We start from the raw sequence: 26,463 nt of genomic DNA on the forward strand, positions 1-26,463 counted from the left end.
GGTCAAAATGTAAGATGCTACATCTTTGAGCTTTGTGGGTACAATTCTCATAAAAGGTATCTTTTTTTTGGTGGCAATGGGAAAAAAGGAGCCAACCAGGCTGCTATAAAGACAGACATGTTGGGGGAGAAATATGAACCATGTTGGACAAGTGACTGAATTATTCTGGCAGACAAACGCTATTGCAGTCTGTAGGAGACAAAGATTTTGCCTGCCATATACTTTGTAATGTACGTTGTCGTTTCATTTCCTGAGGACTTTTAGTATGCAAGTAGATGCATGTATTTTCCTCCTTTAAATCTACAATTTTCTCCTTGTAATTTGCCAATAATTTTAGACAACCTGACTAGGTTCTGAGATGCTGTTTTGGACAAGCACTGATAGGTGCCTAGAAATAACTTCTAACCTTCGAGGAGGCAGGGATAAAAGTCTTGAGTAGTAGCTTCAAACCCAGGTCAAAAGAGGTTGCTCATTCCCTTATCTGTCGCAGGCAACAGGTTAGAAAAGACACATGGGGGCATTAGTATTTCTCATACTTCTGCAGTACCATGCAAATTCTCCTTTTAAGTTGATCTGCAAATGTTTAAGAAAAACTAGTGGAAGCTTATTTATAATGAATAATATATGGAACAAGGTTAATTTTTCTGCTGTAAAACTTCACAGCAAGTTGAAGTTTGTATGTTGCTCAGAAGGAAAACATTTCTTAACCATCTCATGTAGGTAGGCTGGAACTTTGCTTTATTTGCAAAAATTACAGACACTATGAACACGTTATCTAAAATGGGATTTTTAATGCATATTACTAGATCTTCCCTGCAGATACAATTCTTATATCTTAGGGTGATGGATTAAGTTATTACAGAAGGTTGCATACTGATTTGTGGGACTGTAATGGAATGTGGGACTACAGAAAAGTTTAGTAGCAGAGTTGGGAAGAGGGATAGCTTCTGGGAAGGATGAGTGGCCAACAGCTTGGAGAGATTTTGAAAGGCTAGTGGTTGGGCATTTTTAGTGGGGCTGTTGTCACTGTGGAGAGGTGAGAATAGCTTGCAGGTAGGATACTTCATGTCTGGGAAGAGGTAGAATAATCAGCTGAAATGGTTTCAATTTTTTTGTACTACAGTAGTTCTTAGGGTAAGTTACACTTCTGATTGTAGTGTGACTCAAGCTAGCTTGAACAACAATAGCAGAAAAGCAGCAGCAGCAGCATAGGCTATAAATGCCTACCCGAAGACCCTCAAGCAGCTAGCCAGTATGCTGCCCTGGCTTCAATCCTATTGTTATTTAAGCTACCTAGATCAAGACTAGTTCAGGTATGTCTACACATGCTGCAGTCACACATCTGGCTACAGCATAGACTTACTCTTAGGGTATGTCTACATTGCAATAAAAAACCCATGGCTTGCCCATACCATTTGATTCAGGCTAAGGAGCTGTTTAATTGAGGTGTTGATGTTCAGGTTCAGGTTGCAGCCCAAACTCTGGGACTCACCCACCTCACAGTCCAAGTCAGCCGGCACAGGGCAACTGCAGGTTTTTAATTGCAGTGTAAACATTCCCTTAGAGGCTAGAATGACAATCAATGACAGACACTATTAAAAACATAGTAAAATATGACGACTACCGGAACAGCTTGAATTCTGAGTAGACCAGTATTATCTACATTTTATAAATGGGGAACTGAGGCACAGAGATTAACATGCCAATGGTCAATGAGAAAATCTGTAGCAGAGGCAGAAACCCCACTACATCACTTGAGTCCTAGTCCAGTGCCTTAACAAGAAAGCTACGTAGGAAAGACTTACATTAAGGAATTTTAAGTTTGGTATTAAAATCTTTGAAATTCAGCATAGAGTATGCAATTTACACTAACTGACAAATAGCTAAACATGCTACTCAATTACTTGGACAAACTGGTGAAGTATTTGAGCTTTACAGGGTACTAGAAACACTAATGCTAAAAAAAATTTCCCACCAAAGAAATGTTATTAGAAAGTGGTCATACACCACAATATGAGTTACAAATAAAGGTTAATTACATAACAGTTTGTAATAAAAGTTTATTTGTAACTCAAATTGTGTACACTACACAAATCTTGTAAAGGGCTTTCTGCTCTGCATAAGCATTTATTTGATTTTTGTGGAACAATTTACGTCCGTTGTGCTCAGCCAGCCAATTTCCAAGCAGACAGGTGTAGAGATGTGGGGTCTGGCTGTCGAATGTATCCCCAATTACTGGGAAATTGGGGAGGGAAATCTGCCACTGTGTGGACAGATGCAGTAGAGCTGTGAGTCAATACTGCCTGGGGCAATAAAGGGCTTTAAGTGTCTGCATGCTCCCTGATCAGCTTTATGATACTGAGCATCAGGGGGATGGAAGTAAAGGCAATATAGACCACCTTCAGACCAGGGGTGGAAGGAAAACATTCTGGAAGGGACCATGGACTGGTACATGTCCTGGCAAAGAAGAGAGACCACTTGTTCTTGTTGATGGCAAAAAGGTCTGCCACAGGAAGCTCCATTTGCTGAATATAAGTTTGAGAACAGAGTCCTTCAGGGACCACTCATAATTGACAGTTTACATCAGCAGATAGAATTCTGCCAGATCATTGTTCCTGATAGGTGAATAGTCATGGGAAACCATAGACCAAAGCCTAATCTAAAAAGGGGAAAATTGTGGAATTTGACCTCAACAGAGGTAGACACATAATGGGGTACACTCAGAAACCAGAAAGGAGAAAGGAATACCTAGCCCTGTAACCATGACAAACCTGACAGTCAGGCTCTGAAGACTTTGGATAGCAAGGTCAATATACGGCAGCAATCTTGACAACTTGTGGAAAGTCATTCTTGCGAGCCAAAAAGTATTGAGAAAACTGTGTAGACTATGAACCTAAGCAGGGTACAGAAGAAGTGGCCACTGTGTATTATAAGAAAGTATTTTAATTTTCAGAGGTATCATTCCTTCAGGAGTCTAGTGTACTATATCAAAGGTATTCCAGTTTTATTCTTCAGTTAATCAGATCACCTTCCACTCCAACCTCATGGAAGAGAGCCCAATACACTGCTATAGGAGTAGAAAGAGTGAACAGAGTAATCTTAAAATATTTTCAAGTAGCATTCAAGATAATGTGCAAAAAAAGGAAGTTAGTACAGTATTGCCTTTCCAATCACTTAAGTCTTTTACATAAATATGTTTGACATCTCTGTTCAATAACAGTTTTGCACAGAAGTTAGCTTGATAATGAAATACTTTTGAGGGTTTTTTTAAAACATTTCTGAACAACTTTTCATGGAATATTTCACAGTTATACATACAACTCCCCACAAAAACTAAACTGAATGCTTACTTCAGAACCAAGTTTGTCTTAGCTTAGTTAATACTACCATAGCAGCTTAAATGAATTAAAACTTAATTATTCTAGGGTTTCTTTTTTCAGCTTATGTGAAAATAGAAATAGTTTGTTGACATCTTGACACGTCAGTTTGAACAAACACACACCAAATTCTTGTACTGCTCCGGCAGCTTACAGGCACTTTCTCCTCCACTCTTTAAAGAAACATATTTAAATAGTATAGTTGATTCTAGATACTCAAAATATTTTATGTAACTATTAGAGGATTAAGAGACTGCATGTTTTCTCTTGCTTTTATTCTTGTTCAATTTTATAAATACTCTTTCATATTATTTAGCCTTCTTGCTTTCTCTTCAAAATACTATCGTGTGCAGCCAACTGAATTTCCACCAGGACTACAGACACCATACTTGCCCAACGCTAACCTTTAGTTGGGAGTAATAAAAAGCCTCAAACCTCCATACAAAAAACCAATTTGTTTGAGAAAGCCCACCACATGATAAAGTTATTAAGGGCTGTTCGTCACAAACAGAACTCCAGTAGATATAATTTCCTTCCCAGATAACAAGCCCAAAAGAAAAAAATGTCTATAGCCACCATTTTTCTTCAATCTTTATGGAGAGCCACATCAGAATTCTCCAATTAAATAGCAGACAGCAGGATTGTGTGGAGACAATCTATGTGGCTGAACCCCTCACACCACGGAAAACAGTAGATGTTGCACAGCATAAGTGTTTAGCTGGAGAGATTTTAGGTTTCTCAGGTCCCAACAATTTTTAAGGTATTTTAATATTAAATAGATAATAAAAGCACAACGTACGTCTTGGAAATATTACTCAGTTGTTAAGAGTCGATGAATTTGGAGGCCACAAAAGGTAGCTATATCCCTTTAAATTCCCATGAAATTATTGTAACCACAAGAGCCCCTCATTCAAAATACAGCTATTATGTGTGCTAGTTGTTGAAACTTGATTACCAGTTCCAAGGACAGTATCTTGGAAAATGAATGTATTCAGTTTTGTTTTGAAAATCATTATCTTCTGCTACATTACACTGTTGTTGTCAAAAAAAAAAAAAAAAAAAAAAAAAAAAAAATCATCACTCCAAGCTTTTGGGAGTAAAGATTCAAAAGATATGAGTGGGAGTGTTTCCTTAGAAGTAAATTTCTGAATCAGAACTACTATGCTTGAGTTGACATGTATTAGCAAAACTGTTAATAAATTCCTCAAAGAAAATAAAGAGTGGCAGAATTTTCAATTATATGAAAAAAGCAACACATCCATTTTGCAAGGCTAACAGCTCTTCAAGTGAAGATAACGGACCTCTGTGAGGCCAACCTTTAATACCATCAAATCCTATAGTCAAATCTGATTCTACTTAATCCTGTAAAAGGAATATTCCTAACACTAAGTGAACAACAGCCTAAAAAATAAACAAGACCTTGTCTGAAACTTCAAACGCTTGCTTTTATATTCAGAATAATCCAAGAAGCAGAATTTTAATTCTTTAGTAAAAGCTAAAGGGTTTATAACAAGGTGAAAAATAAACCAGCCAAATTCTTAAACTAAATCTCTGTAAAAATCTTCCACTCAGTTAAACAATTATAAGGAAGTTGCAATGTGAAAATTCATGTTTTAATTTACTTTTTAAAAGTTACAATTCCAGTAAATTTTGTCAGAAAAGGCTTACTGTAAAGGAGCATGCATCTTTCCACAAGTCTTAATACCTTCTGAAAGGAAGAGTGACGTATTTTATTTCTAATAAATCACTTGGTTAATCTGCTAGTTTATTTTCTGCAAATCGAGATCTACTAGTAATCCTGCCATGGTGGTTGCTCCTATTGCTTGCCAGTTATGAATACAGCGTAGAGATGTCAGCAAAACAAGAACATTCCATAATCCCTACCCTCTTTGCTCTGCCTGGCTATAAGAACAACTAATAAGCATACACTGGGCCTAAAACACAGAGCAAATATTCCAATAATTTTCTCCCCAAACTGAAAAAAGGAGGGATGGATGTCCAGGTATCTCACAGGAAAACAACTGACAGGTAGGACAATCAAAGTATCCTAAATTATGAGGAAAAAAAATTAGCAGCATTTATCCCAGATATGAGGAAAGAGAAAGACTGACAAGAGAATCTACAGTAGCCCAAATAGCAATGGGAAAGGAACACAGCAAAAGCACTCAAGAAAGAATGCAGATTAATCTGCAACTACCATGAAAAACCCTTTCACCAGAGATGCCAGGAAATATGTAAACCGGACGACATAGCTGCCTTAGCTTACCTTCGCCAAGCTAGAATTTAGTTCACACCAGATGCCACCAAAGATCTCAGTGAGAGGGGTGTGCAAACATTTTGTGTGATTAAGACCACCTTTCAGAAACTGCAATTTATCCGATTCTGACTATGATGGGGTTTGTCAAATTTGCAGCAGTCTGGAATCTCAATTTAGTTCAGATTCTTTTGCAAATTCTGCTTCTGCATTCTTTCCTGGAGAAAGTGGATTGAGACTTCATAGCAAACAGTAAAAATCCCTTTCCCCATTTGCTTTTTCTATGGCATTCAAGTATGGTGCCTGTGGCCAATAAAATATTACCAGAATCACTTCAGGCCTTTGCTTTATTTTATTTATTTAACTGGCCTGCAGTGTGGTGGGATTCAGGGAAGCAAAGCAGTGTCTCTGTTCACATCGGGATAAGGAGTCAGCAGATACAGGGATTATTTTCTTAGCCTTTCCACCAACAGTTTAAATATTTCTGAGTTTAAGGCTCCTCTACTGGGTTTAAATACAACCTGCTTTGGTATTTAAAACCCTTCTAATATGCAGTGCCTGTACTGATAAAATGTATGTTTCTGACCAAAATAAGCACCACAAACCTAAGGGACAGGTAGATCCTTTACACTTCAGTTGCGTACACTAGCAAAGAATTTCAGAAAAGAACTTGCTATACTATCAACTCAGTAACAGCATTGAAAAAATTTAAAACATGAATTATTTCTGCAAAACATAGGAGGGGTTTCTGGGTTAGCACTGGTTCCTTCAAGTTCTAACAACAAAGGAAATTCCCTTCATTCCCTTCCTATCGCAACTCAGCAACTCTAAAGTACCCAGCTCTCAGAAGTTACCAATAAATTAAGGGGAGCTCGCAATGACAATGGAACCCTAGAGAACCTTTCTCCCCACTCCAAAATCCATGTACAGGTACAATCATGCTTCTTCCTATTTATATAGGGTCTAGAGAAAATTTTTAGGAAAAAATAAGTGCTCACACTGCACAATTCCAGGAGAAAGACATCGACACTTTCAGCCTATAAAACTACAATGGCCTTCATATAATCAGCATTTTAGGCTACCAGAAGATTACTAACCCTTGGCCTGGTAATGTTAGCAAATACTATCCTGATTGTCCTTTTAGATGTCTCAAAATACTTCCAGGCAGATTTCAGAAGGATGAAGGGGAGACTGGGACTTAAAATCTGTATCAAGCTTTAAATAACTTTTTCTAAGTATCCCAAACACACACATTAAAATGGTGCATCAAGTGCCAATTCCCTCAGTATTGAGGTAGTACTTTTCTTCTTGGCTAGGGACGGATTGGGTAAGGCCACTTCCAGATTGCTGAAGAGGGCAGAAAACCTTGTATAAAAAGTAAGGAACAGTTTGAAAAGATTTTCATTAGGATGGAGGCTATTAAATTCACAGTTAAGGAGAGGGCTGGAATTTGTTAAAAAGTGAAGATAACAAAACATGCTTAACATTACCTCTAGCACTTTGCTTGCATACGGCATGTGTTTGCCATCATCTCTTGTTTTTACCTATTTACATTATCAGTTTTCCGTGGCCGGGGTCTATCTATTACAGGTTTATGAGGAGCATATTTTTGGACACTAAATAAATAGGTCATCAAGAACCTAAAGAAACCAAAAAGTATCAGTGACTAACCCAAGCACAATTCTGAAGCCTACCAGCTTAGCAGATCTAGCAGCTAGCAAGAGGGTTGCTTCCACCTGCTGGAGATGGGAAATATTAATTTGAGGCAGAAAGCCCTATTATTCATAGGAATGGAGGAAAGCTAAACCTGATTATCTCCATCCATAGGTAAACAACTCACATGAATAGACCTGCAGAATTGGGCATGGAAAGGAGATTTGCAACTGGCAAGCAACCCAAGAATCAAAGATGAAGTTGTAACCAGAAACAGAAAACAAAAACACAAGCTGTGAAAAAGAAAAACAGTGTCTCTCGCTTGAAACACTTTTAGGGATTGATTCTGACACTGTGGCAGATCTCAGAGTGCTCCTGCAGAAAAGTGTGCCGAGCAGCATTCAATACAAAGCCCACCCTTATGGCAGGAAACAGGGTCTTGTGGAGAGGTGGTGCGTGTGCTGCAAAGAAGCAACATGACTCTGCAACAGTGAAGGGTGGAGAATTCTGTCTCCGGTCACCTCTCCAGCTGGCTGAAGTGGGGAAACCATGGGTGGCCAGCCTTCAGATATATCTCTTCTTCAGCAAGATTGCCTGGAATCCGGGCCCTAGTGCTTGTGGTGCAGCAGCCAGATCTCCGTAGGTCTCTATCTGTGCTGGCATCCCCCATGCTTGTTCACTTCTGGCATTTCACTCAATTTGGACAATGAAAAATAAATAAGAGTGTTTCTAATTAGTTTCTCTTTCTGATTTACTGGCTCTAGTGGAATGTTTTGAGTTTTTTTGAAAAAATGATTTCAAAAGTTTTAGTAATTAGGGTGGGTGTTATAAAACACAAAATCTAGATTAAAGCCTAAACTCCTTGATAGTGTCCATCAAAGCAGATGTCTGAGCACTGCACTGAAACAAGACTGGAAATCAATTTTGTGTGTGCGCGTGCATGCACGTGCACGTTCTCAAGTTAATGCTGTTTAGTACAGTACTCCCTCGCTATAACAAATCCCTCAGGATCCAAGCCATTTGTTCCTTATAGCCAGGGGTTAGTTATAGCAAAAGAGACACGCAGTCAGGGAGCGGGAGAGGCTAACAGCTCTTCCAGCCGCAGCCTGGGGGCTTGAGGTGGCATCCAGGGACTGGGTTTGTTATATCATAAGGTTCCCTATTATGAAGGACATTAGAGCAAGGGTGTATTGTATCTTAACAATTAGATACTCAGTGATACAGACCCTATTAATTCCAACAGCAGAATCTCTTGTATTATGCCTCTGAATATTTCTGACACGTTTTAAGAAAATGTACTTTTAAAACAATCCTTGAACATATTCCTGAAATTAGTTTTGCAGTTCCATTTCTTCAGCCATTCCAGCATTACTTGTATTTTACTCTGTAAGCCAGTCCAAAAATGTCCACAGTGTGGATAATATAAATGCCTGAGTGGTTTTTATAAGGTGGTTTGCAAGCCAGAAATACTTATACTTAAACAGCATCATAGGCACTTAACTGGGAACAACAGGCTTTATTCAAGAATCTCCTGAATTTTGAGAACTATAAATCCAAAATTAATTTATTATAAGCCCATATTATCACTAAGATATTTGACATTGATGGCTAATAAGGATGATTAAAATTGCATGCAAGCTAGTTGCTGCACACAACAAAATAAATCCAAATATACTTCTAGACTTACCCATTCCATCAAATTTGACTTTCCATGACATTTAATATTCAAATTCCAGACCACAAATATTTCACTAATACTATCCTTCAACTTCAAGTAGTATCAGTTATATAGAATTTTTCCCTAAAATTGGATTTCTGTTTCTTACAAGATACACGGAAACATATAATCTTATTTACTTTATACATCTCTCTCTCAACCTCCCCCCTCCCACACCTTTCCTTTTCTTGGCTTTACCAGCAAGCAGTAACACAGATTTTGTTAATAACTGATGACAGGCTGGGATTTTCAAAGAAGCCCAAGAGAGTTGAACACCTTACACCCACTGAAATTCAATGGCAGTTGGGCACTTTTGAAAACCTCAGCCATAAACTTTTACAGGCAAATATTTATTCTCGAATCTAAGTAATTGGGGGATATAGTGAATATAGCTGGACAATTCTCATATTATTCTTAAAATAACACTGATGAAGATTCAAAAGAGTTGAAGAGTGTGTTGGTCTCCCTTGCAATGCATTTAAAGCTGCTCATCTGAAAGTCTGCAAATATTCATAAACCAATAGAGGGTCTCAACCATAAAACTACACAAGGACTTCCATTCTTAAAGCCACTAAACACTTAACATTTGATTAAGGAGGAATGTGGGTGCTATGTTGTCATTAAGTGCCGTCTGTCCACTGCTCAATGGAGGAACAGCTATGGCGTCATCTAAGCAGGCCATATGCAATTGCCTATGTAAGTGAAATTGGCGCTCCTGTAGGTACCAGACAGACCATGTTAGAAACTGTAGTCTCATTAAACCACAGAGATTAGAGCACATGCAGTAGCAATTAAAAGACTCCTTACTCTACACAATCAGTGCTCCTCAACCCTTACCTGAAATGATTATTCTAGTAGGTGGGCAAGTCCAGTTTCAATTCTTTACCTCACCAACACTGCTAGTTACAATGGTAATTTTGGTGATTTAGACAATTGTACATCAAGGACCTGACTTAAGCCACTATTTCAGTCACAGACAAATAATACCTATGAAATGACTATAACTTAAGTTCTTTACCATCCAGGGATAAGTTTGGATAAATGACCTAAAACTATAAAACTCTATATTCCATTATCAATCCCCAGAAGTTCTTAATATTTTCATTTCAGCAACTGATAACAGTATGCCATAAGCAAAGGACTGTCTACATTTGCATTATCATAGCTTCTCATTGCTGAAAATCAAAAGAAAAAAACCCAAACTAAACCAAAACAAAAAACTTACTTGGGTCACGACTGTTGTATGGCCATCCTGAGGCAGATAAAAAAGATGGCACTGGAGAGCTTGCCCTGCTGTCAGTTTCTACTTGCTGTGTAATATGACGCACAGTTTCTTTATTTTTTCTATTCTTTCTGCGTCCTGTGGGTTGCCAGCCATCCCCTGCTCCTTGTTCTGAGAAAGCGTTCTGTATTGCACTATCCTTGGCAGAACGCAATTCATTCCCTCCATAATGAGATGGTGAAATTTGCTCCTCTTTGATACGCAAAGACCCATAACCCATATCACTGGACCAAAGAGACTGGGATGAAATGTCATCGTGGCTATCTGTTTTTGGCTCCTGATCCTCTTTTCCATAACTGCTCCCTCCTTCATGACAGCTAGCAATGGCCGAATCTCCAGAAGAGTTCGCTGGACTTGTTCGCCGAGCTAACCATGGAGAAATACTCCTTCCAGCCACTACTGCTGAAATCAAAGCATCTGTACTACTGCTGGAAGCAGCCCCAAGTTCATAATCAACAAGATCATCGGAGGCATCAGATTTTATACTTATGTCAAGAGCTGCTTTTATGAAATTGTGACAAGCTTGTACAATATCAGTCATCTGAAGATAGCTAGCAGCTGACATCACCTCAATGACATTTCTGCTGGTCAGTGCTAAGTGTGCAGAATACATGAAGTCAATGATGGCTTTAAAGCCCTGTGCAGTTACAATGTCTAAATGAGTGACTGTGGCCTGGTCAGATGTCTTCTGTACCTGGCAGTACAGAGTCTTGAAGTAGCGGCTGCTCCCAAGGAGAACGTTTTTGTGAGCCTTAAAAATCTTTCCCTCCACTATAATGCAAACATCACAGAGGATGCCATGTTGTCTCTGCTCATTAAGCTCACGAAGCAGATGACGGTAATGGGAGGCAATCTCCATATCTTCCTTTCGGTTATTCATTTGGGAATCTGTGTGTTTCCTCTTCCACAGACTCTGGAGGGAGAAAGGAAAGTGTTACCTCAAAATGCAAAACAAAACGTAAGAATGTATTTTGTCAAAAGCGCTGGTGAAAGGAACTCAAACTGAACCCAACTAAATGCTCTTCTAAGATAAGCTTGTCATCATAAAACAAAAATTATTGCCTAGCACAGATTGTGTGTTCCTAATGTGATATCCATAATGCTGGTATTCAAATAATTCACATTACTAAGTGAAATCTGAGTGGAAGTTCAACTTTCCAATATGCAGGAATGTCTCAGACATTATTTTATATACCACTGGCTATACTTTAAATTACCACAGGATTATGATGCAAACTTGTCAATAAGGGCTTGTCTACACAGTGGGTACTGCACACTATGGAAGGTATGATTTCTAAAGTGCAGTAACATGTTGTGTATTAATTGCTGTGTGAACAGCCTGCTGGAGCGCAGTAACCGTTCCCTAGTGTGCTTTAACATAGTACTGTTTCAAGCAGCACTGGGGATCTTTCGTGCACACCAGCAGTCAACACGGAGCAATTAATGTGCAACACGTTAGTGTGCTGTAGAAATCACGCACTCCTACAATGAGCATTATCCAACCTTGTAGACAAGCTCTGTGTTACTGAAACTGTCCTGGTAAAATACCTGTCAGTTTTTACCATTTAAGACTTAATAAAGAAGAACTAGAGTTGAACATATGCTAATGGATGCAAACCACTGAATCCTATAGCAGTAGTATTTCCTCAGGGAAAAAGGTGTTATGTACAGCACACTAAATATTCTATATCCTTAAACAGTATAAAAGCCAACAAACTAGCCATTTTCCTTGCTATATTGTTGCTTTGGGGCTATAATGCTGTTACTGTGTCAGAGAAGATCAACAGACAGATCTGAAACCACATTTCAGAAAATTTTAAATCCCCACTCAATCAAGTAAAGATATAATGTATGAAGACTATGAAGTTAATTTCACCTGAACTTTAACTCTAGTTTTCTATTTACGATCAAAATATTTTTAGTGTCACAATAAATAGTGTTTTATACAATTTATTTGCCAGGCATCCTTTTTGAACGGACTGGATTTGATTTATTCTCTATATAGCCACCCTTTTTCTTCAAAGCAAGGGTCACTAGAACGCTATTTGCTCACCAAATACTGTGGATGTATGCAAAGCAAGAATTTACTGATTCCCAAAACAATATCTGTTGCATCCGACCTGGACTTTTACCTACCACTTCAGAAGACCCTCACAGGAGGGATCTGCCAAGGCTAGATGATGCTATTAGCATTTCCAACATCAATATATGTTCTATGACAATTTTAAAATTATTTTTTTAAATAAACATTTAACTGCCAGCAGAAGGTCTTCCCTCTTAAAGATGCCAAATGTTCAAGCTTATTTCTTCTAAAGTCATAAAACAAAGGTGTGTTAAGGCTAACAAAGGTTAATACTTTTTTCCATAATGCAAGTAGGATCAAATTCACAAGTGAAGTGATAAACCACTATTTAATTTTTTTTATATTCCAATATCAGCATGGACATAGTCCATTTATGGATAAATAAGTCACCTCTTGCTGCAATGCCAAGAATTAAGCTCATTATCCATTCGGCTTCTATCAGACATGCACTATCCTTCCAGGGTCTTGAGAGAATTCTTTTTGTTGACATTATGCAATTATCTGTGTCTCTCTCTCAGGTGAAATAATTCCATCATCAGAAAAATTATTTGGAACACTTGAAGCTGGCAGAGCCAAGACAATCTCATGAAGCAATCCTCCCCAATACCAGACCTCAGTACTCACTAGTTTTACAATCAACTGTGTATGTAATTAGGTTCATAATTATTTTAACGTTTCTGCAGCAGAATTTTTTCCCATCTCAAATCTAGTCTACACATCTAGTTTGATGTCCATTGTAATAATGTATTATTCTAAAATGAGATTATAAATTAGCATCTAATTGTTTAATAATTGTTTAATGGGCCCATCGGAGCCTCTGTTATAAAGTAAAGAATATTTCCTCATTTCATTCAGAAACTGAACTTTGTCTTGATGAGGCTAGTTAAATCGAAGTGGGCAGCCCTAGATCTGTCACTGAGCCTTGATCGAGCAGAAAACTCCTTGGAGTGACAATGCCGTGTAGAGGACTAAGATATTAGAGGTCTATGACTGCCCCAGCTAGTCTGGGCAATTATAATTACTTCAACTTTTTCCAACTGCATTTTCGGTATTGTCCTGCAAAGCAGAAGGTTCACCTCAGAAGGAACAGAGAAGCTCCTTGTTCCAAGGTTGGAACAAAATTCGCATGGCAAGGGCAGATTATTCCTCTGCCTGGAAAATCTGAGTTGTTTTATCATACTCACTGTACTCTCTGTAGAGCCCTCTGCAGATACAAAAATATGGATCAGCAGCCACGAAAATAAATTTATGTCTGACCCGTGATCTGCACTTCATTTTCTACGGATATCTGCATCTGCAGTGGCAGCAGCAGCCCCAAGCTGTCAATCAGCTTGTTTGGCAGCCAGCCCCTCCCCCCCAATCAGCTGTTTGGCCTGGAACCACTGACATCAGCTGTTTGGCCCCTGCTGAAGCTGTAGAGCTGATTTCTCCCCTACCCCCCATATCAGCTGATCGGCAGCCAGCCTCAAGGGTCCAAAAAGCTGTTTGGCGGCTGGTCTGACCAGGGGCTGGGGGGCCTGGCCTGCCGATCAGCTGTTTGGCAAGGGTGGGGTTGACAACTGCTCCAGCCCTGCCCCAGAAGTAACAGAGGCAATGGAATCCATGATTTTTGTGACCATCGCATCCAATCCTCAATCCTTAAATATGGTCCATGGATTTGCAGGGCTCTAACCATCAGAGAATGCCTTACAAGTCAGTCATTGCACAGAATAAAAAGTTGTGTTGCCTTGATTACTTCCTCTCCCATGAAAGCTGCTTGTATGCGAAATTAAGTTACCCCTCCAATGGTTTTCAGAAATTGTGATGTAGAGGTATTCTTTTAGATCAATAGATGTAAAAGTTTCTCCATGAAATATGGCTGAAAGGAGTGAATTTTATGTTTCCATTGCAGATCTAGATTTATCAGGTTTGATTATTAATAGTTTGAGAAGCAGGATTGCTGAAATACTACCCAAAACACGTAGGAAAAAATAGGAGAAAGAAAATAAGATAAACAGTGTACTAAAAGTCCTCTCCATATGAAGGATCTCTCTGATGACTTTGAACTTCAGATGGTGAGCTACCGTTTCACACATTACTCTGTCTGCAAAGATTCTTTGAGGTCTGCACCTCAAGAATGTGAGAATCCCATGGTGTAGTATCCTCTAGTACCAGTCAGTCAGATGATCTCTGACCAGGTGATGCTTGAAAAGAGTAGCCTCCTCCAACGGAGGAAAAATCCTTGGACAGGTGGAACTGGTAGCCACATGTTATTTTTGGTGTTTAAATTACAGATGGTGAAGTAAACCTTAGACTTGCCTCTTTGGGAATATCTACCCTCTTCCTTGAGAGTAGCCAGAAGCTCTTTTCAGACAGTACCAGGGAAAACCGGACCCATAACAAAACTAGCCTTTTCGGAGCTAATTACAGGAGGCTGATACAATGTACCTCCAGAACATCTGGATAACATAATTGCAGGTAGATTTCCAGGTTCAACAGGTAATCCTCAGATAATTCGGTCCTGGAGATTACAATGGAAGCCATTACCCAGGCCACAAATCTTAGTGAGAAGAATCAGACAGAGAGTCTTCTCTCACTTTAGTTGGAACAACATTGAAAGAACTGATTTTAAAGTGTTTGGACTTGGAAGGAGAAAATTGTTAGATCTGTCTAGTCTAAAAATACTGTGATCGATGATTTGAAAATGACTGCCACAACTTCATAATATTGTACCAGTACCACCACTGTACCACTTCTCAGATGGAAGGACAGTATTTTTTATTAAAGAGGCTACTGTTGCATCTACTTTTAGAAGCTGTAGAAGTCAGCTTTGTCTTTTAGGAAATAGGAATGACCATATAGGATCAGATGATTGGTCCATCATTCATTCAAAGGAAATTCAAGAAATCTCATAATACACAATTATGAAGTGAACTGATTTTTTTTTTTTTTTTTTTTTTAATATGTGTCTTCTTTCCTTTAGGTGTTCCCATTCCAACATGAAAGTTTACATGAAAGGGAGCACCTTCTTGGATTTGGTTGTAAACAGGCTCCCTTTGGAGTTACTTTTCCTCAATTTGCTGTGGATAATATCAAGAGTTTTTAGCAACATTTTCACCAGTCTTGAAGAATTTAGGCAGCAACGGCCTTTCTTGCATTTCTTCCTCAATGTCTTGCCATCTGAAATTCAGAGCATTTCCCTGGCACTTGATAAGGAACAGCTCTGCCACTACTTGTATTTCTTCAGCTTATTTTGTCTACATGTATGTTTTTTTCTTTGTGTATTGTCTGCTGACACCTCTGTTGGACCTTCTGGATTTACATCTTTTTACTAGTTATCTTCCAAAAGAGAAAAGCAACTTGCACCACAGTGATGAAATCCGTGTAAGTGTCTAGACTGAAGATGGCTAGGAAAAAGTAACCTGTGCTAGCTTGTGATGTGAAACATCTCCTGCTGCGTTTCTTAATATTTTTTTTTTAAATTCAAGCAGGGCTTCTTTAACTGGACCCTTTTGAGACTGAGTAACCTGAATCAATTATACTAGCCTGGACAAAGCACTTGCTAACCTCACTGGATGAAGAGAGCTTCTCATTGGATTTAGTTAGTTCCTGTTCAGTATATTCTTACCAGATTCTAGAGTCTAAGAATAAAGGACCCAGCATACGATTCCCTCCCCCTCACCAAGACGTTGGCAGAAGATGCAGCCTCTGGGCAGGCTGAAAGAATCACTAACTAAAGAAGTTCAGAAGTTGCACGATCCTAGCTTGCTTGCCCAGATTTCTAAAGGCACTAAAGATGGGAGTTGAAAGTGGGAGGATACATTTGGAAGGTGAAACTCTGGACTCTTCCCCAAAATGTTTCCCTGTGGGGCAGGTTCTTTGAAATTTAAACTAGGCAAATCAGCCAGGAATCTTTAGGTGGAGAACTGACAGTAACATTCTCCAACCTTTAAAAACCACTAAGCAAAAGTAGTTGTGGTATTATTAGGCAGGTTAGATGCAGTCTGCATGAGAGCTAAAGCCAGGCTGGAGTGTGGAACGTGGATTGGCAAAAAAAGTGAGGCAGTTCAATTATTCTGCTCTGAGTTCAGGCTCTACTAAAATATTAAGAACAGGAGTAGTAACAGTACTGGGAACCAGGCTCTACAGAGCCATGAAAGGTGGTTTACTGCAAAAGCATCATAGTTGTATTACTGTAGCACCTAGAAACCTTAGTCATGAACCAGCAACCCACTTGAGGTAGGTGCTGAACAAACTAACAAAAAGATGGTCCTGCCTCAAACAGCTTACAATCTAAGAATAACACAAGAAACAAAATAAAAGAGTACAAGGAAACAATGAGACAATGTTGATCAGCAGGACAGACAGTGGTCTCAACAGTTAGGCCACTGATGTGCTATCAAATTGTTGTAAGCATCATGGAAAAGGAGAAGTTTAAGGAGGGTTTTGAAGGAGCAACATGCGATAACTTTGCAGATGTTTATGGGGGCCTCCTCAAGTGTGATGCACAGCAAAGGAGAAAACATGAAAGTGCTTGTTTGAAAATTTAATAAGTAGGCAATGGAGACTGGTATCATCAACCAAGCAAAGATAGGAGTCAACATCTCAATAAAGAATGACACATGACAGATAGGGTTGAGATAAGTCATGAAGGGCCAGGGAAGTGAAGACAAGTCGCTTATGTTTGATGCAAAAGAGATGTGCTGCATACTGAGAATTTTCTAGTTCTTAGACCATGCCTACACTAGCACTTACGTTGGCAAAAGTTGTGTCACTCAAGGGTATGAAACAAACACCTGCTGAGCAACGTAAGTTTTGCCAGCATAAGTGCTCGTGTGCACAGCGCTATGTCAGCAGGAGATGCTCTCCCACCGACATAGCTACCACTGCTCATTGAGCTGGTTTTATTATGTTGACGGGAGAGCTCTCTTCCATTGGTATAATGCGGCTATGTGAGCACTCTTACAGTGGCACAGCTGTATCAGTACAGCTGTGCCGCTATAGGCTTGTAATTGTAGACTTGACCTTAGATTCATCTACTTGAGAAGGAAGGGGGAGCTAGCTAGCTCTGAGCCTAACAAAAATCACCAAACAGTAAATCTGAAAGTGGCAGAATAGCTACAAAAAAAAAAGTGGAAAAATAGGTAACACCCCACTACTGGGAAGGAAGATTGAATTTCTCACTCCTGTCTCTCTAAATTGAAGAGAGTCAAGAGACTGCTATCTTCAATTTTTGCAAAAACTTTTTGTGGGTCTTTCTAGAGGGAGTGATGGCCATGAGGAGACGAAAAACTTCTTTCTGCCATCAATTTGCAGGGTGGTGAAAATATTATTTGAGAGGACTAGTCTCTATAGCAGCAAGAAAATTCCATATTATCTGTCACCTTCAAATTTGTAAGCAATAGTAAGAACATTCATGTTCAGTTTGACCAGTAAAGTTTAACTTCTTCCAATCTCACAGAAACAGTTACAAATTACTTGATCTGTGTGTGTCACAGACCTGTCACCTTATATTCTTTGTTCCACATTCACAATGTTTATGACATCATTGTATTTTTTATATAAGAGGTCTTTGGGGGAGAAAATTAAATATGCCTCAAATTCAGAAGCATTAGTTAGTTTTTGTCTACCCATGTCAAACTAGAGCACCTGTTTAATGTCAAGGATCGCTAGGGAATTAACGCAAGTTAAATTTAAGGCAATTTGCTAGTAGTTAATAATTCAGTAAGCTTCAAAATCCTCTTCTCCCATGTTCCAGTTTTACACACTGCTTTGTAGTTTTTAGATTTTGATTTTCTACCCTCCTTTGTGACTAGACATTGCTATTTAAGATAAATAATGGGAAGGAGTTCTATAAAAATGTAACCCCTCCAACATCTAATGGAAGCACCTGAGATTAAAAAAAATAAACTGTAGAATAGAAGTTAATTTTAGAAAAATGGACCATCTCCTAGATAAAAATATTAAAATGTGAGCTTATCAAAGCTCTTTTTAATACTCTGAATAAGATCTCAATTAACTCCAATCATATTATTTAGGCCGGAGTTCCACTTAGTATTTAAATGTAATGTAGCTCCTGAAAAGCTTCCTGAAAATAGAAATATTAAATAAGAAAAGTCCTAGTTTTGAAGAAAATGCAGGTTTTTTAAAATGGAAATACTCATTAGATGAAGTCATACATATGTCCAACACATTTCTACTAACCCAGCTGAGAGATTTCAAAAAATAGAATAATCAATAACTGACTCGCAGCTTCTGGAATGATTTCACTAACAATAAGGTCATTAATAGACAAACAAAATTAAACAGATATGGTGTCAGGGTATTATAATTCAGGTCTCAATTACATTAACAAACTTGAAAGTTTTACTATTAAGTGCATAGATTGGCATTACTTTCATGGGTGTTTTCAGTCCTATACTTCGAAAAAAATCTACTGCATGTTCTCCAAATCAAACACATACGGTGTGCTATACTGATCACTCTGCTATGCTTGAATTCTCCAAAATCTAATGTTAGTAAGACTCCTGAAACTGCATCTATTTTTGTTTTATATAAAGTTATCCACAGCTTCATTTATTCTTTATCTACTAAACTAAGCCTTTACTTGTATCCTGAATATTTCAAAGACGTCTTACTTTTTATAATTTTGACCCAAATTTGAATTACTTGCATGCGTGCATAACTTTACACACATTTAGTAGTCCCATTTAAGTCAGCGTGTAACAAAGTTAACCAATGACTGTGTGTGCGCTCATCAGAGATTAAGGCCCTCATTTTACAAACAGGATCAATAACCAAACCTCAGTATAGCTACCTTCATGTCAAGATATTCAAAAACACATAAGGAAGCAGTCTTTAAAGAAAGCATGAAAGGTATGAAGATTTGGAATCCACCCATGAGCACCGAAACTCAGACCCCACCCCCTGCTCTTTCTCCTCTCTCCCAGGACCCTGCCACCCTGCTCCTCCTCTTCCCCCTGAAACCCCACCCAGGCCAGGAGCCAGAGCCCAGGGGTGAGCATATTCCCCTTGCTTGGAGCTGGCCAAGCCGGTCGCTGCAGCCCCTCTCCTTGTGCAGAGCTGGCCCGGCCAGCCCCTTTCTCTCTCGTTGTCGTCCGTCATACCGCCCCCTCCTCCCCACATGGAAAATACAAAGGTCAGCTTTAGGCAGAGGGGCACTGCAGATGCTGTGCCTAGGAGTGTGTAAGGTGTAAATCTGGCCCTGTCAGGAGCCTTGAAACTACTAGAAGATGAGAGATTAATTCCTCACTTCTTTGTGTGTGGCCATTTCCAGTAGAAAGCCCAAGGAGGATTACCAAAGGATCGCTTGCTAATAAATATCCAACAGTTTGTGGTATTTGGTTATGAGCTGCATCTCAATACTCTCTAATGACTGGACATGTCCACCATATATACATAAATCTCCTCTCACACCACAATTTCTCCAGCACTTATCCCTATTTATTCCCCCTCCCCCCATATTATATATAGTGTGTGTGTGTATTAATTTGAGGTACCATTGAATAAACATCTTAAAGACTTAAGGTTGCTGGTCCTCTTTTCCAGATCAAATCCCATTTCTCTTGAGTAATTTTGTCTATCCAGATCCTTTTACCAGTGTGTCATATGTGATGTCACTAACATTTAATTATATAAATTCTACAACCTTTGTGCTGCTACGTATTCCTCCTTAATTTCATGGAATTTTACTTTATGCAAATTCCATTACATAACTATTACATGCAAATTTCCAGACTTCAGGAAAACTTCAAATAGAATGTATCCAAGTTTCAAGCTCTGTATAGTTTCCTGCTTAAAAAGTGTTCACTGGGATCACAACAGATACAGAGCCTCCTCAAAAACCTGCAACACATTTATAAAATATCCGTTATTATGGTGGTATGAACAGAGGTGGAAGAAGAGTAGGGCACGATCACCCGAGACCTCCATCTACAACAGTCTGTGCAGTCTGCCCTACTTCCTATGGTAGTTGCACAAGATATTAACAAACAACCCACTGCTTACCTTCACTGCAGCGTTAGCCCACTTTAGCTGCATTCAAGGTAGCCATTCAAGGTAGCTCACATGACAGTGGTCACACAACAAAATATTTGAGTGGCACAGAGTGTATTAGCAGCACAGAATAGCTGAGTTCCCACTCCATTACTAGCTCAACCCACACATCCTGACTGGCCAGTTAGCTAGTGTTTAAAACACAAATCTTTAGCTTGAGTGAAGTGGTGCATGTGCATGGGTCAGGTTAGGGCAGCACGAATTATACCTCAAACACACACTTCAATGTAGGGAATCCCCCAAAGCATCACTGTGTTTTCTAAGGACAAAAGGTTTCCCCCATGGCAAGTATGCTAGGGTCCTCCCCCACAATTCCAGATGGGCAACGACAAGTTCCTGTGGGTTCAGGAAATGAAAAAAATAACTGAAACTAGTGATATCTTTTGATATCTTCTCTTCGCAAAAAAGTTACATTTCATGAAAAGAAGCCAGTAGTAAATAAATGGCATGCTCTCAAACCCTGTATGGATGATATACACCAATAAATAGCTGCAAATTTTGGTACTCCTAAAATTAAATATCCACTGTAGAAAAATAGCAGCATTGCAGTTGTCTACTAACTTGACAATGTTACATAACAGATATTATGGAGATCAGGCTACTTATAGTTTTTTAATACTACTTTTATTTTACAAGTGAATAAATTATTCACTTAACCAATCTGAGCAGAGGAAGTATTAATTTATAAAAATAGCTAACAAACCTAGGAGAGCTCATCTACCATGTTTTAGAAGACGTGTGTTAAATATACCGTTCAATGGGGTTAGTGTTTTACCAGACTTAACTTTGAAATATGTTAAATCCTACCACTGTTTTGCCTTACTATGCCCAACGACCATGTTAGTTTCCCCAAGTACAGCCTCTCACTTTCCAGGGAACAAAGGGATAAGGACATTGCAAAGACAGCATTGCCAACCTCCAAGACAGAAAGTCTCTCACTACCCTATAGGACCTTTCTGATTGATCTAACAGTTATTATGACAGCCTCCAGAGGGAGGAAAATCTGGTCTTCTGATGAAGGAAGGTTGTCACAACACTGCCTTCCAAGAGGCCAGTGAACCATGAAAGCTCATCTGTAGGGACTCTGACAAATCCTCCCCCACCCAAACAAACTGTAGTCTGAACATATTTTCTCCACAAGCTCATGTGCAAATACAGTAATTTAATTCTACTGAAAGCATATTAATAAATTAACTGTGGAAACAATATAGAATTTTTTTCTAAACAAAAACGCACTTACACAAAATAGTAAAACCAACTAAGGCCTCTTAAACCTCAGCAGATTTATTATTATTTAGCCACAGGCCAACTTATAGCTATAGATCAGAGTGACACTGCTCACATTTTTACAGATTAGGTCTGAAACGAAATGTTAAAAATGTAAGTCTAAACCACTTCTAGAATGAATCTAGTTCTACAAATACTGTACATTCAAGAATTTTCTAGTAAATTCCAGATACACAGAACATAACCAAATCAATGTAATCAGTTGGTGGACAATTTACTTAAAGGAGAGAATTCTAACCAGTTAATAAAATACAGCCTAAATTGACACAGAAAATAACATTCAGTCTAAGTTTTAGGTCCTTCTTGCTCAAATGTTCTAATCCACCTTTTGTAGAATGAGAAACTGTTTTGCACACTCAACAAAAGTAATTATCTACTAAACAAAACAATAGGACCAAAACTGTAGACTTCAGAACACTAAATCAGGTAGCCTCTTTCAATTTTACGAACCCTTGTTAAAATACACTGAGAATGTTAATACAAGAGTGGTATCTAATCAGTTCTAACTAGAAACCTCAGTCAAAATGTCAGTTGCTTGAGGATGTTTATTTTACAAGAATGAACTTCCAGTGGAAATTCAACAATGAAGAAGCACTTGATTGAAGTACATCTGTTTCAGGTGGCCAATATAATATCTTACTTTTCACATCAGTACCTTTGATGGACAAAGTATCTTCGTATTTATTCTATATTTCACACTGAATTCTAAGTTTTAGAGTATCAAATGTTCTACACTTCACAAAAATAGTATTCAATACTAAGTCAGTTCTTGAAAAGATAATATTTATTGCTTCAACTGAGTCAATTTTTTTCAAGTAATATTCTCTCTTCACCTCAAATGTCATAATATGATATGGTTTCTGCTCAGCTTTATTTTAAATTAAAATAGTATCGAAAGTTAATGTCACAACCCTACACTAATATTATCTTCACTGTGCTAAATACTCTAATCAACTAAAAAATTGTTTATCTTACACCCACCAATATATAGGCACAAAGGGGTGCCCACAGGATAGAGTAGCAGCCTTACTAAAACTGAGAAATCATCAATTTAGTTAGAACAGTCCTTTAAAACAGGAAATAGTTAAGGACTATCCTGTTAACATTATGTGTATGATTACTCCCAAGATTAAGATTTAACCCAGTTAAAATAAAAGTGTACAAAAACACCTGTTTTATTTATAACTAAAGTATGATATAACAGTTAAACACACACTTTGTGGGTGCAAAGTAAGTCTACAGAACTGTCCCCCCTTGGAGACAAACAACAACAATTTTAAGGTACTTTGTTTCCTTTGTTCAGAAGGAAAACGGCAACAAAAACAGATTATAGCTTTTTGATCAATCAAAAGCATGATGCAGGAGAAAAAAATTTTAGGACAAAAAACCAACCATAAAAATGTACATATAATTTAGCCTGTGTAAAATTAAATACTACATCTATTTTTCCCCCCATTATCAAGACTAAGGACATATAAATAATAGGCTACCATAAAATGTATTAGTATATGCTATACATGCCAAGCTAAGAACACCCAATCATTCCATACTTCCCCTGGGGAAAATCTTAACTAGAATTCAGACAAAAAAATTCAAGTGTTGCTCACACATACGAAGATAAAACAGATTCAGCTAACAGATTAAAGAAGAACTGATACTCAGTCCAAAAGTTTACATGTATAATTAAATTAATGCATCCCATGTTTCTATTTCCCTTATTCTCTGCCTATGTCCTCACCCCCACCAGCATTCCAACATTTTTAAAATTCCGAAGTGGACTAACTCTGCTAGATTGATCACACTTGCAACTCTTCTGCTTGCATTTCACTTGGATCCAGCTGAGAACACTGGAGAAATAGTATGTACAGGAATCCAGGCACAGGTATGTTCTTACGCTGCTAGTGTTACAAATGCAATTGGTAAACAGAAAAACCAAAGTATCCTCAGCAACAGAAAAGGATTGTGCCTGTGCTTGGGTTACTCTACCTATTTAATCAATCAGAAAAGCAGAAGAATGGAAGTGCTGATGGATGATGATTCCCAGCAGTCACTCTCCTGCTACTCATGCTAGCAATGGAAGAGCTCACTCTCTAGAAACTAAAACAATTTTTTAAGGATTTTTTTGGGTGGGAATGTACAGAAGAGAATCTTATGATGGATGGCAGAGTACTTCCAATACAAATTTTCAAGAAAATGTGTTTATACTAGATGTTCAAAAACACACTCAATTTGCACAATGTTTAAAAACACAAATGCAAAGCCTGAATAAACAATTGTCAGACAGAAGTAAGCACCCTGAATTTGATTCACGAAACGGGGGGATGGGGGGGAAAAAATCACAATTGTGAATTCAAGATTACTTCAAAATAGACTGATGTCTGTGGTAAGCACAAATTGAATCTTTGGACCTGTGGTACTACTGAGAACTAGACATGACTTGCAAAAGAGTACCATCTTGCCTCCATAGATATAGAGAATGAAGATGTTTAGTTATGGGCCAGAATGAGTACTTTCCCTTATTTTTATTCCTGCAACTTCTACCCCGAGAAAGCCCTGACTTCTAATCTGAGAAACATAACAGATAAGGCAAAGATCTTTGACACATTTTCAATTAAAAGATAGTATTTAAGCTGAGTTTTACTTTGATTAGTTTTTTACATAAGCAAAGAATGTTCAGATGATAAGCAACTTACATAAGTATCACTAACAAAGTAACAGCAGCGGTTAAACAAAAGTAGAAGGCTTTGACAAGACTTTTCATAACTAGGGGATCCTAGAACATGCAGGATTGGGAAACATTTACCATAGAGATTTCAGCAAATCTTTTGCCCCTTCTGCCTACATCAACCTCCAATTTCTCTTTAAATAGATTACTGCCTCCTCTGCAAATGCGAAGACAACAAGAGGTATCCTTATCTCCCCGTGAATCTGCAAGCATTAACTTTAGATACTGAGGTTCTCACTGGCGAGGAGGCAAACATTCCTTTCTTGAAATTCATCTTAAGTTTAGGCCTGATCCTGCGAAGACCAACATGCCTTGATTTCAATGGAAATTAGTAGATTTCAGTAAATTAAGCTGGTCTTTGTAGAACTGAGACCTAAAATTGCATTTGGCCGTGAATATCTAATAGTTAAAATCTGAATGTAAACATCACTGGATTAATAAATCTACTTTCTAAGGGCATCCCACATCTGGAGGCTTTGTACTTAGAAATCTTCGCTATCACAAACTCTGCCAAACTCAATGGAAAGTTAACAACCAGATTAGTTAACAACCGGGACATTTTATACTTAATGAGACAATGACAGAGTGAACAAGTTTGACACTTTTTGAAACTACTGCAATGTAAAATAACAACAGATATCACAGTCTTGGGCCTCTCAATCTTGATAGTGTCCATGAAGACCACTTCTTTTCAATAGTCATGCTGTAATGAGCATGCAACTATAATTAGCATCATCTGGTTGAGAAATATACTGGATCATGGCACCAGGTTTTGACTAATTTCAAGATGTGGGAATATTAGGACATCACTGATGTTACTACAAGAAAGTTTCTTATTTTTAGAAATTCTTCTGATAGAGAGAGTTTCCAATAACACAGAAAGACACCCAATTCAATCAATACAAGCATGGTTGGCAACTGCACCTTGGCAAATTTATATATGCTAACAAATCAGTGGAGGAGGGAGGAAACCAACTGATTCAGTCAGACTATTTCCAAGCACTCTACTTTGGAGAGCAGGTTCAAACTCTCAATTTATATGGAGCAGATTAAGTCAGGAAACTCAAAACATGGTAAAAGATGAGACCACACTGTCATTCTCTGAGAGCTTAGACATCAATAGAATCTACAATTAGAAGATGATCACCACTTCTAGGAGGAGGACTGAAGGTGTCTGATGGGCCAGAAGCATTATATTCTTTAGACTATGCTACTGCAATGCTTGAGATAAACAAACACACATTCAAACTCCAATAGCCAGAACTGAAATAACAGACCAATCAATACAGATTTCACCGTCATCCCAGACCTTGATGGTCAAGGCCTAAACACTGGTCAAATCGGCTGCCAAGAGCTATGTGCACACCTTAAATGCTCAAGGGCATCTGGCTGCAACCGAGTCTCTTGAAACCAATCCAGAATCCTCCTGCTCCAACAAACAGATTCTACAAAATGGTAAGCTGAACACTATCAGATGGATAAAAACCCAGAAAGTGTCATAACTTGTTAAAATACTAGTTTATTAGGTCAGGCTAATGTTGAAGGTGGAAGCAGGCTTTCAGAGAAGAATGAGAAAATTAAAAAATAAAAGCATGTTGGAGCATTTAATATGTCTTTGAGGGAAAACCTGAAAACATGCTGTTCCACGGCAGATTGAAATGCAAGATAAATTTGGCAAAAACAATTTAAACTTTACAACAGCGGCATACAGGTTTGTGTTCTTTAATTAAAGTTAGCTGAAAAAAGATTAAAGAAAGAAAATATGGGTTTTTAAACAAACGTGTAAGTTTTACCACGTAAGTAAATTTTAGAGTAAACCCACTTTCCTCTTCCTAGTCACAAGCAAAATTCAAGGTTTAGTGTTTCTCCTATAACAGTTGAGGACATTAAACATCCTAGAGCAGCACAGGTATTGCAGCCCTCTGAGCTGTTGGTATATTATTCCTGCAAGTCCTATAGGAGAATGCTTTTCTGTTTATCCGAATTCTATTATTAAAATTAATAAGAATACCAACAGGATTAAATTAACA

At 38.3% G+C, this 26,463-nt stretch overlaps 1 protein-coding gene across 5 annotated transcripts in view; it reads right to left on the reverse strand.

Moving 5' to 3' along the window:
• The window catches only part of ZBTB46 (zinc finger and BTB domain containing 46), an 81,311-nt gene that overhangs the window by 42,994 nt on the left and 11,854 nt on the right, over positions 1-26,463 (reverse strand). For all 5 annotated transcript variants that reach the window (XM_067554055.1, XM_067554054.1, XM_067554053.1 and 2 more), the window contains one exon: positions 10,227-11,196. In XM_067554055.1, coding sequence (XP_067410156.1) covers positions 10,227-11,163 — 937 coding nt within the window. In that variant the 5' untranslated portion in view covers positions 11,164-11,196. The remainder of the gene's footprint in view (positions 1-10,226; positions 11,197-26,463) is intronic.

This window comes from Emydura macquarii, unplaced genomic scaffold, assembly GCF_026122565.2.
Source record: "Emydura macquarii macquarii isolate MOO-44397 ecotype Brisbane River unplaced genomic scaffold, CSIRO-AGI_Emac_v2 contig_1483, whole genome shotgun sequence".
Classification (NCBI taxonomy): domain Eukaryota; kingdom Metazoa; phylum Chordata; order Testudines; family Chelidae; genus Emydura; species Emydura macquarii.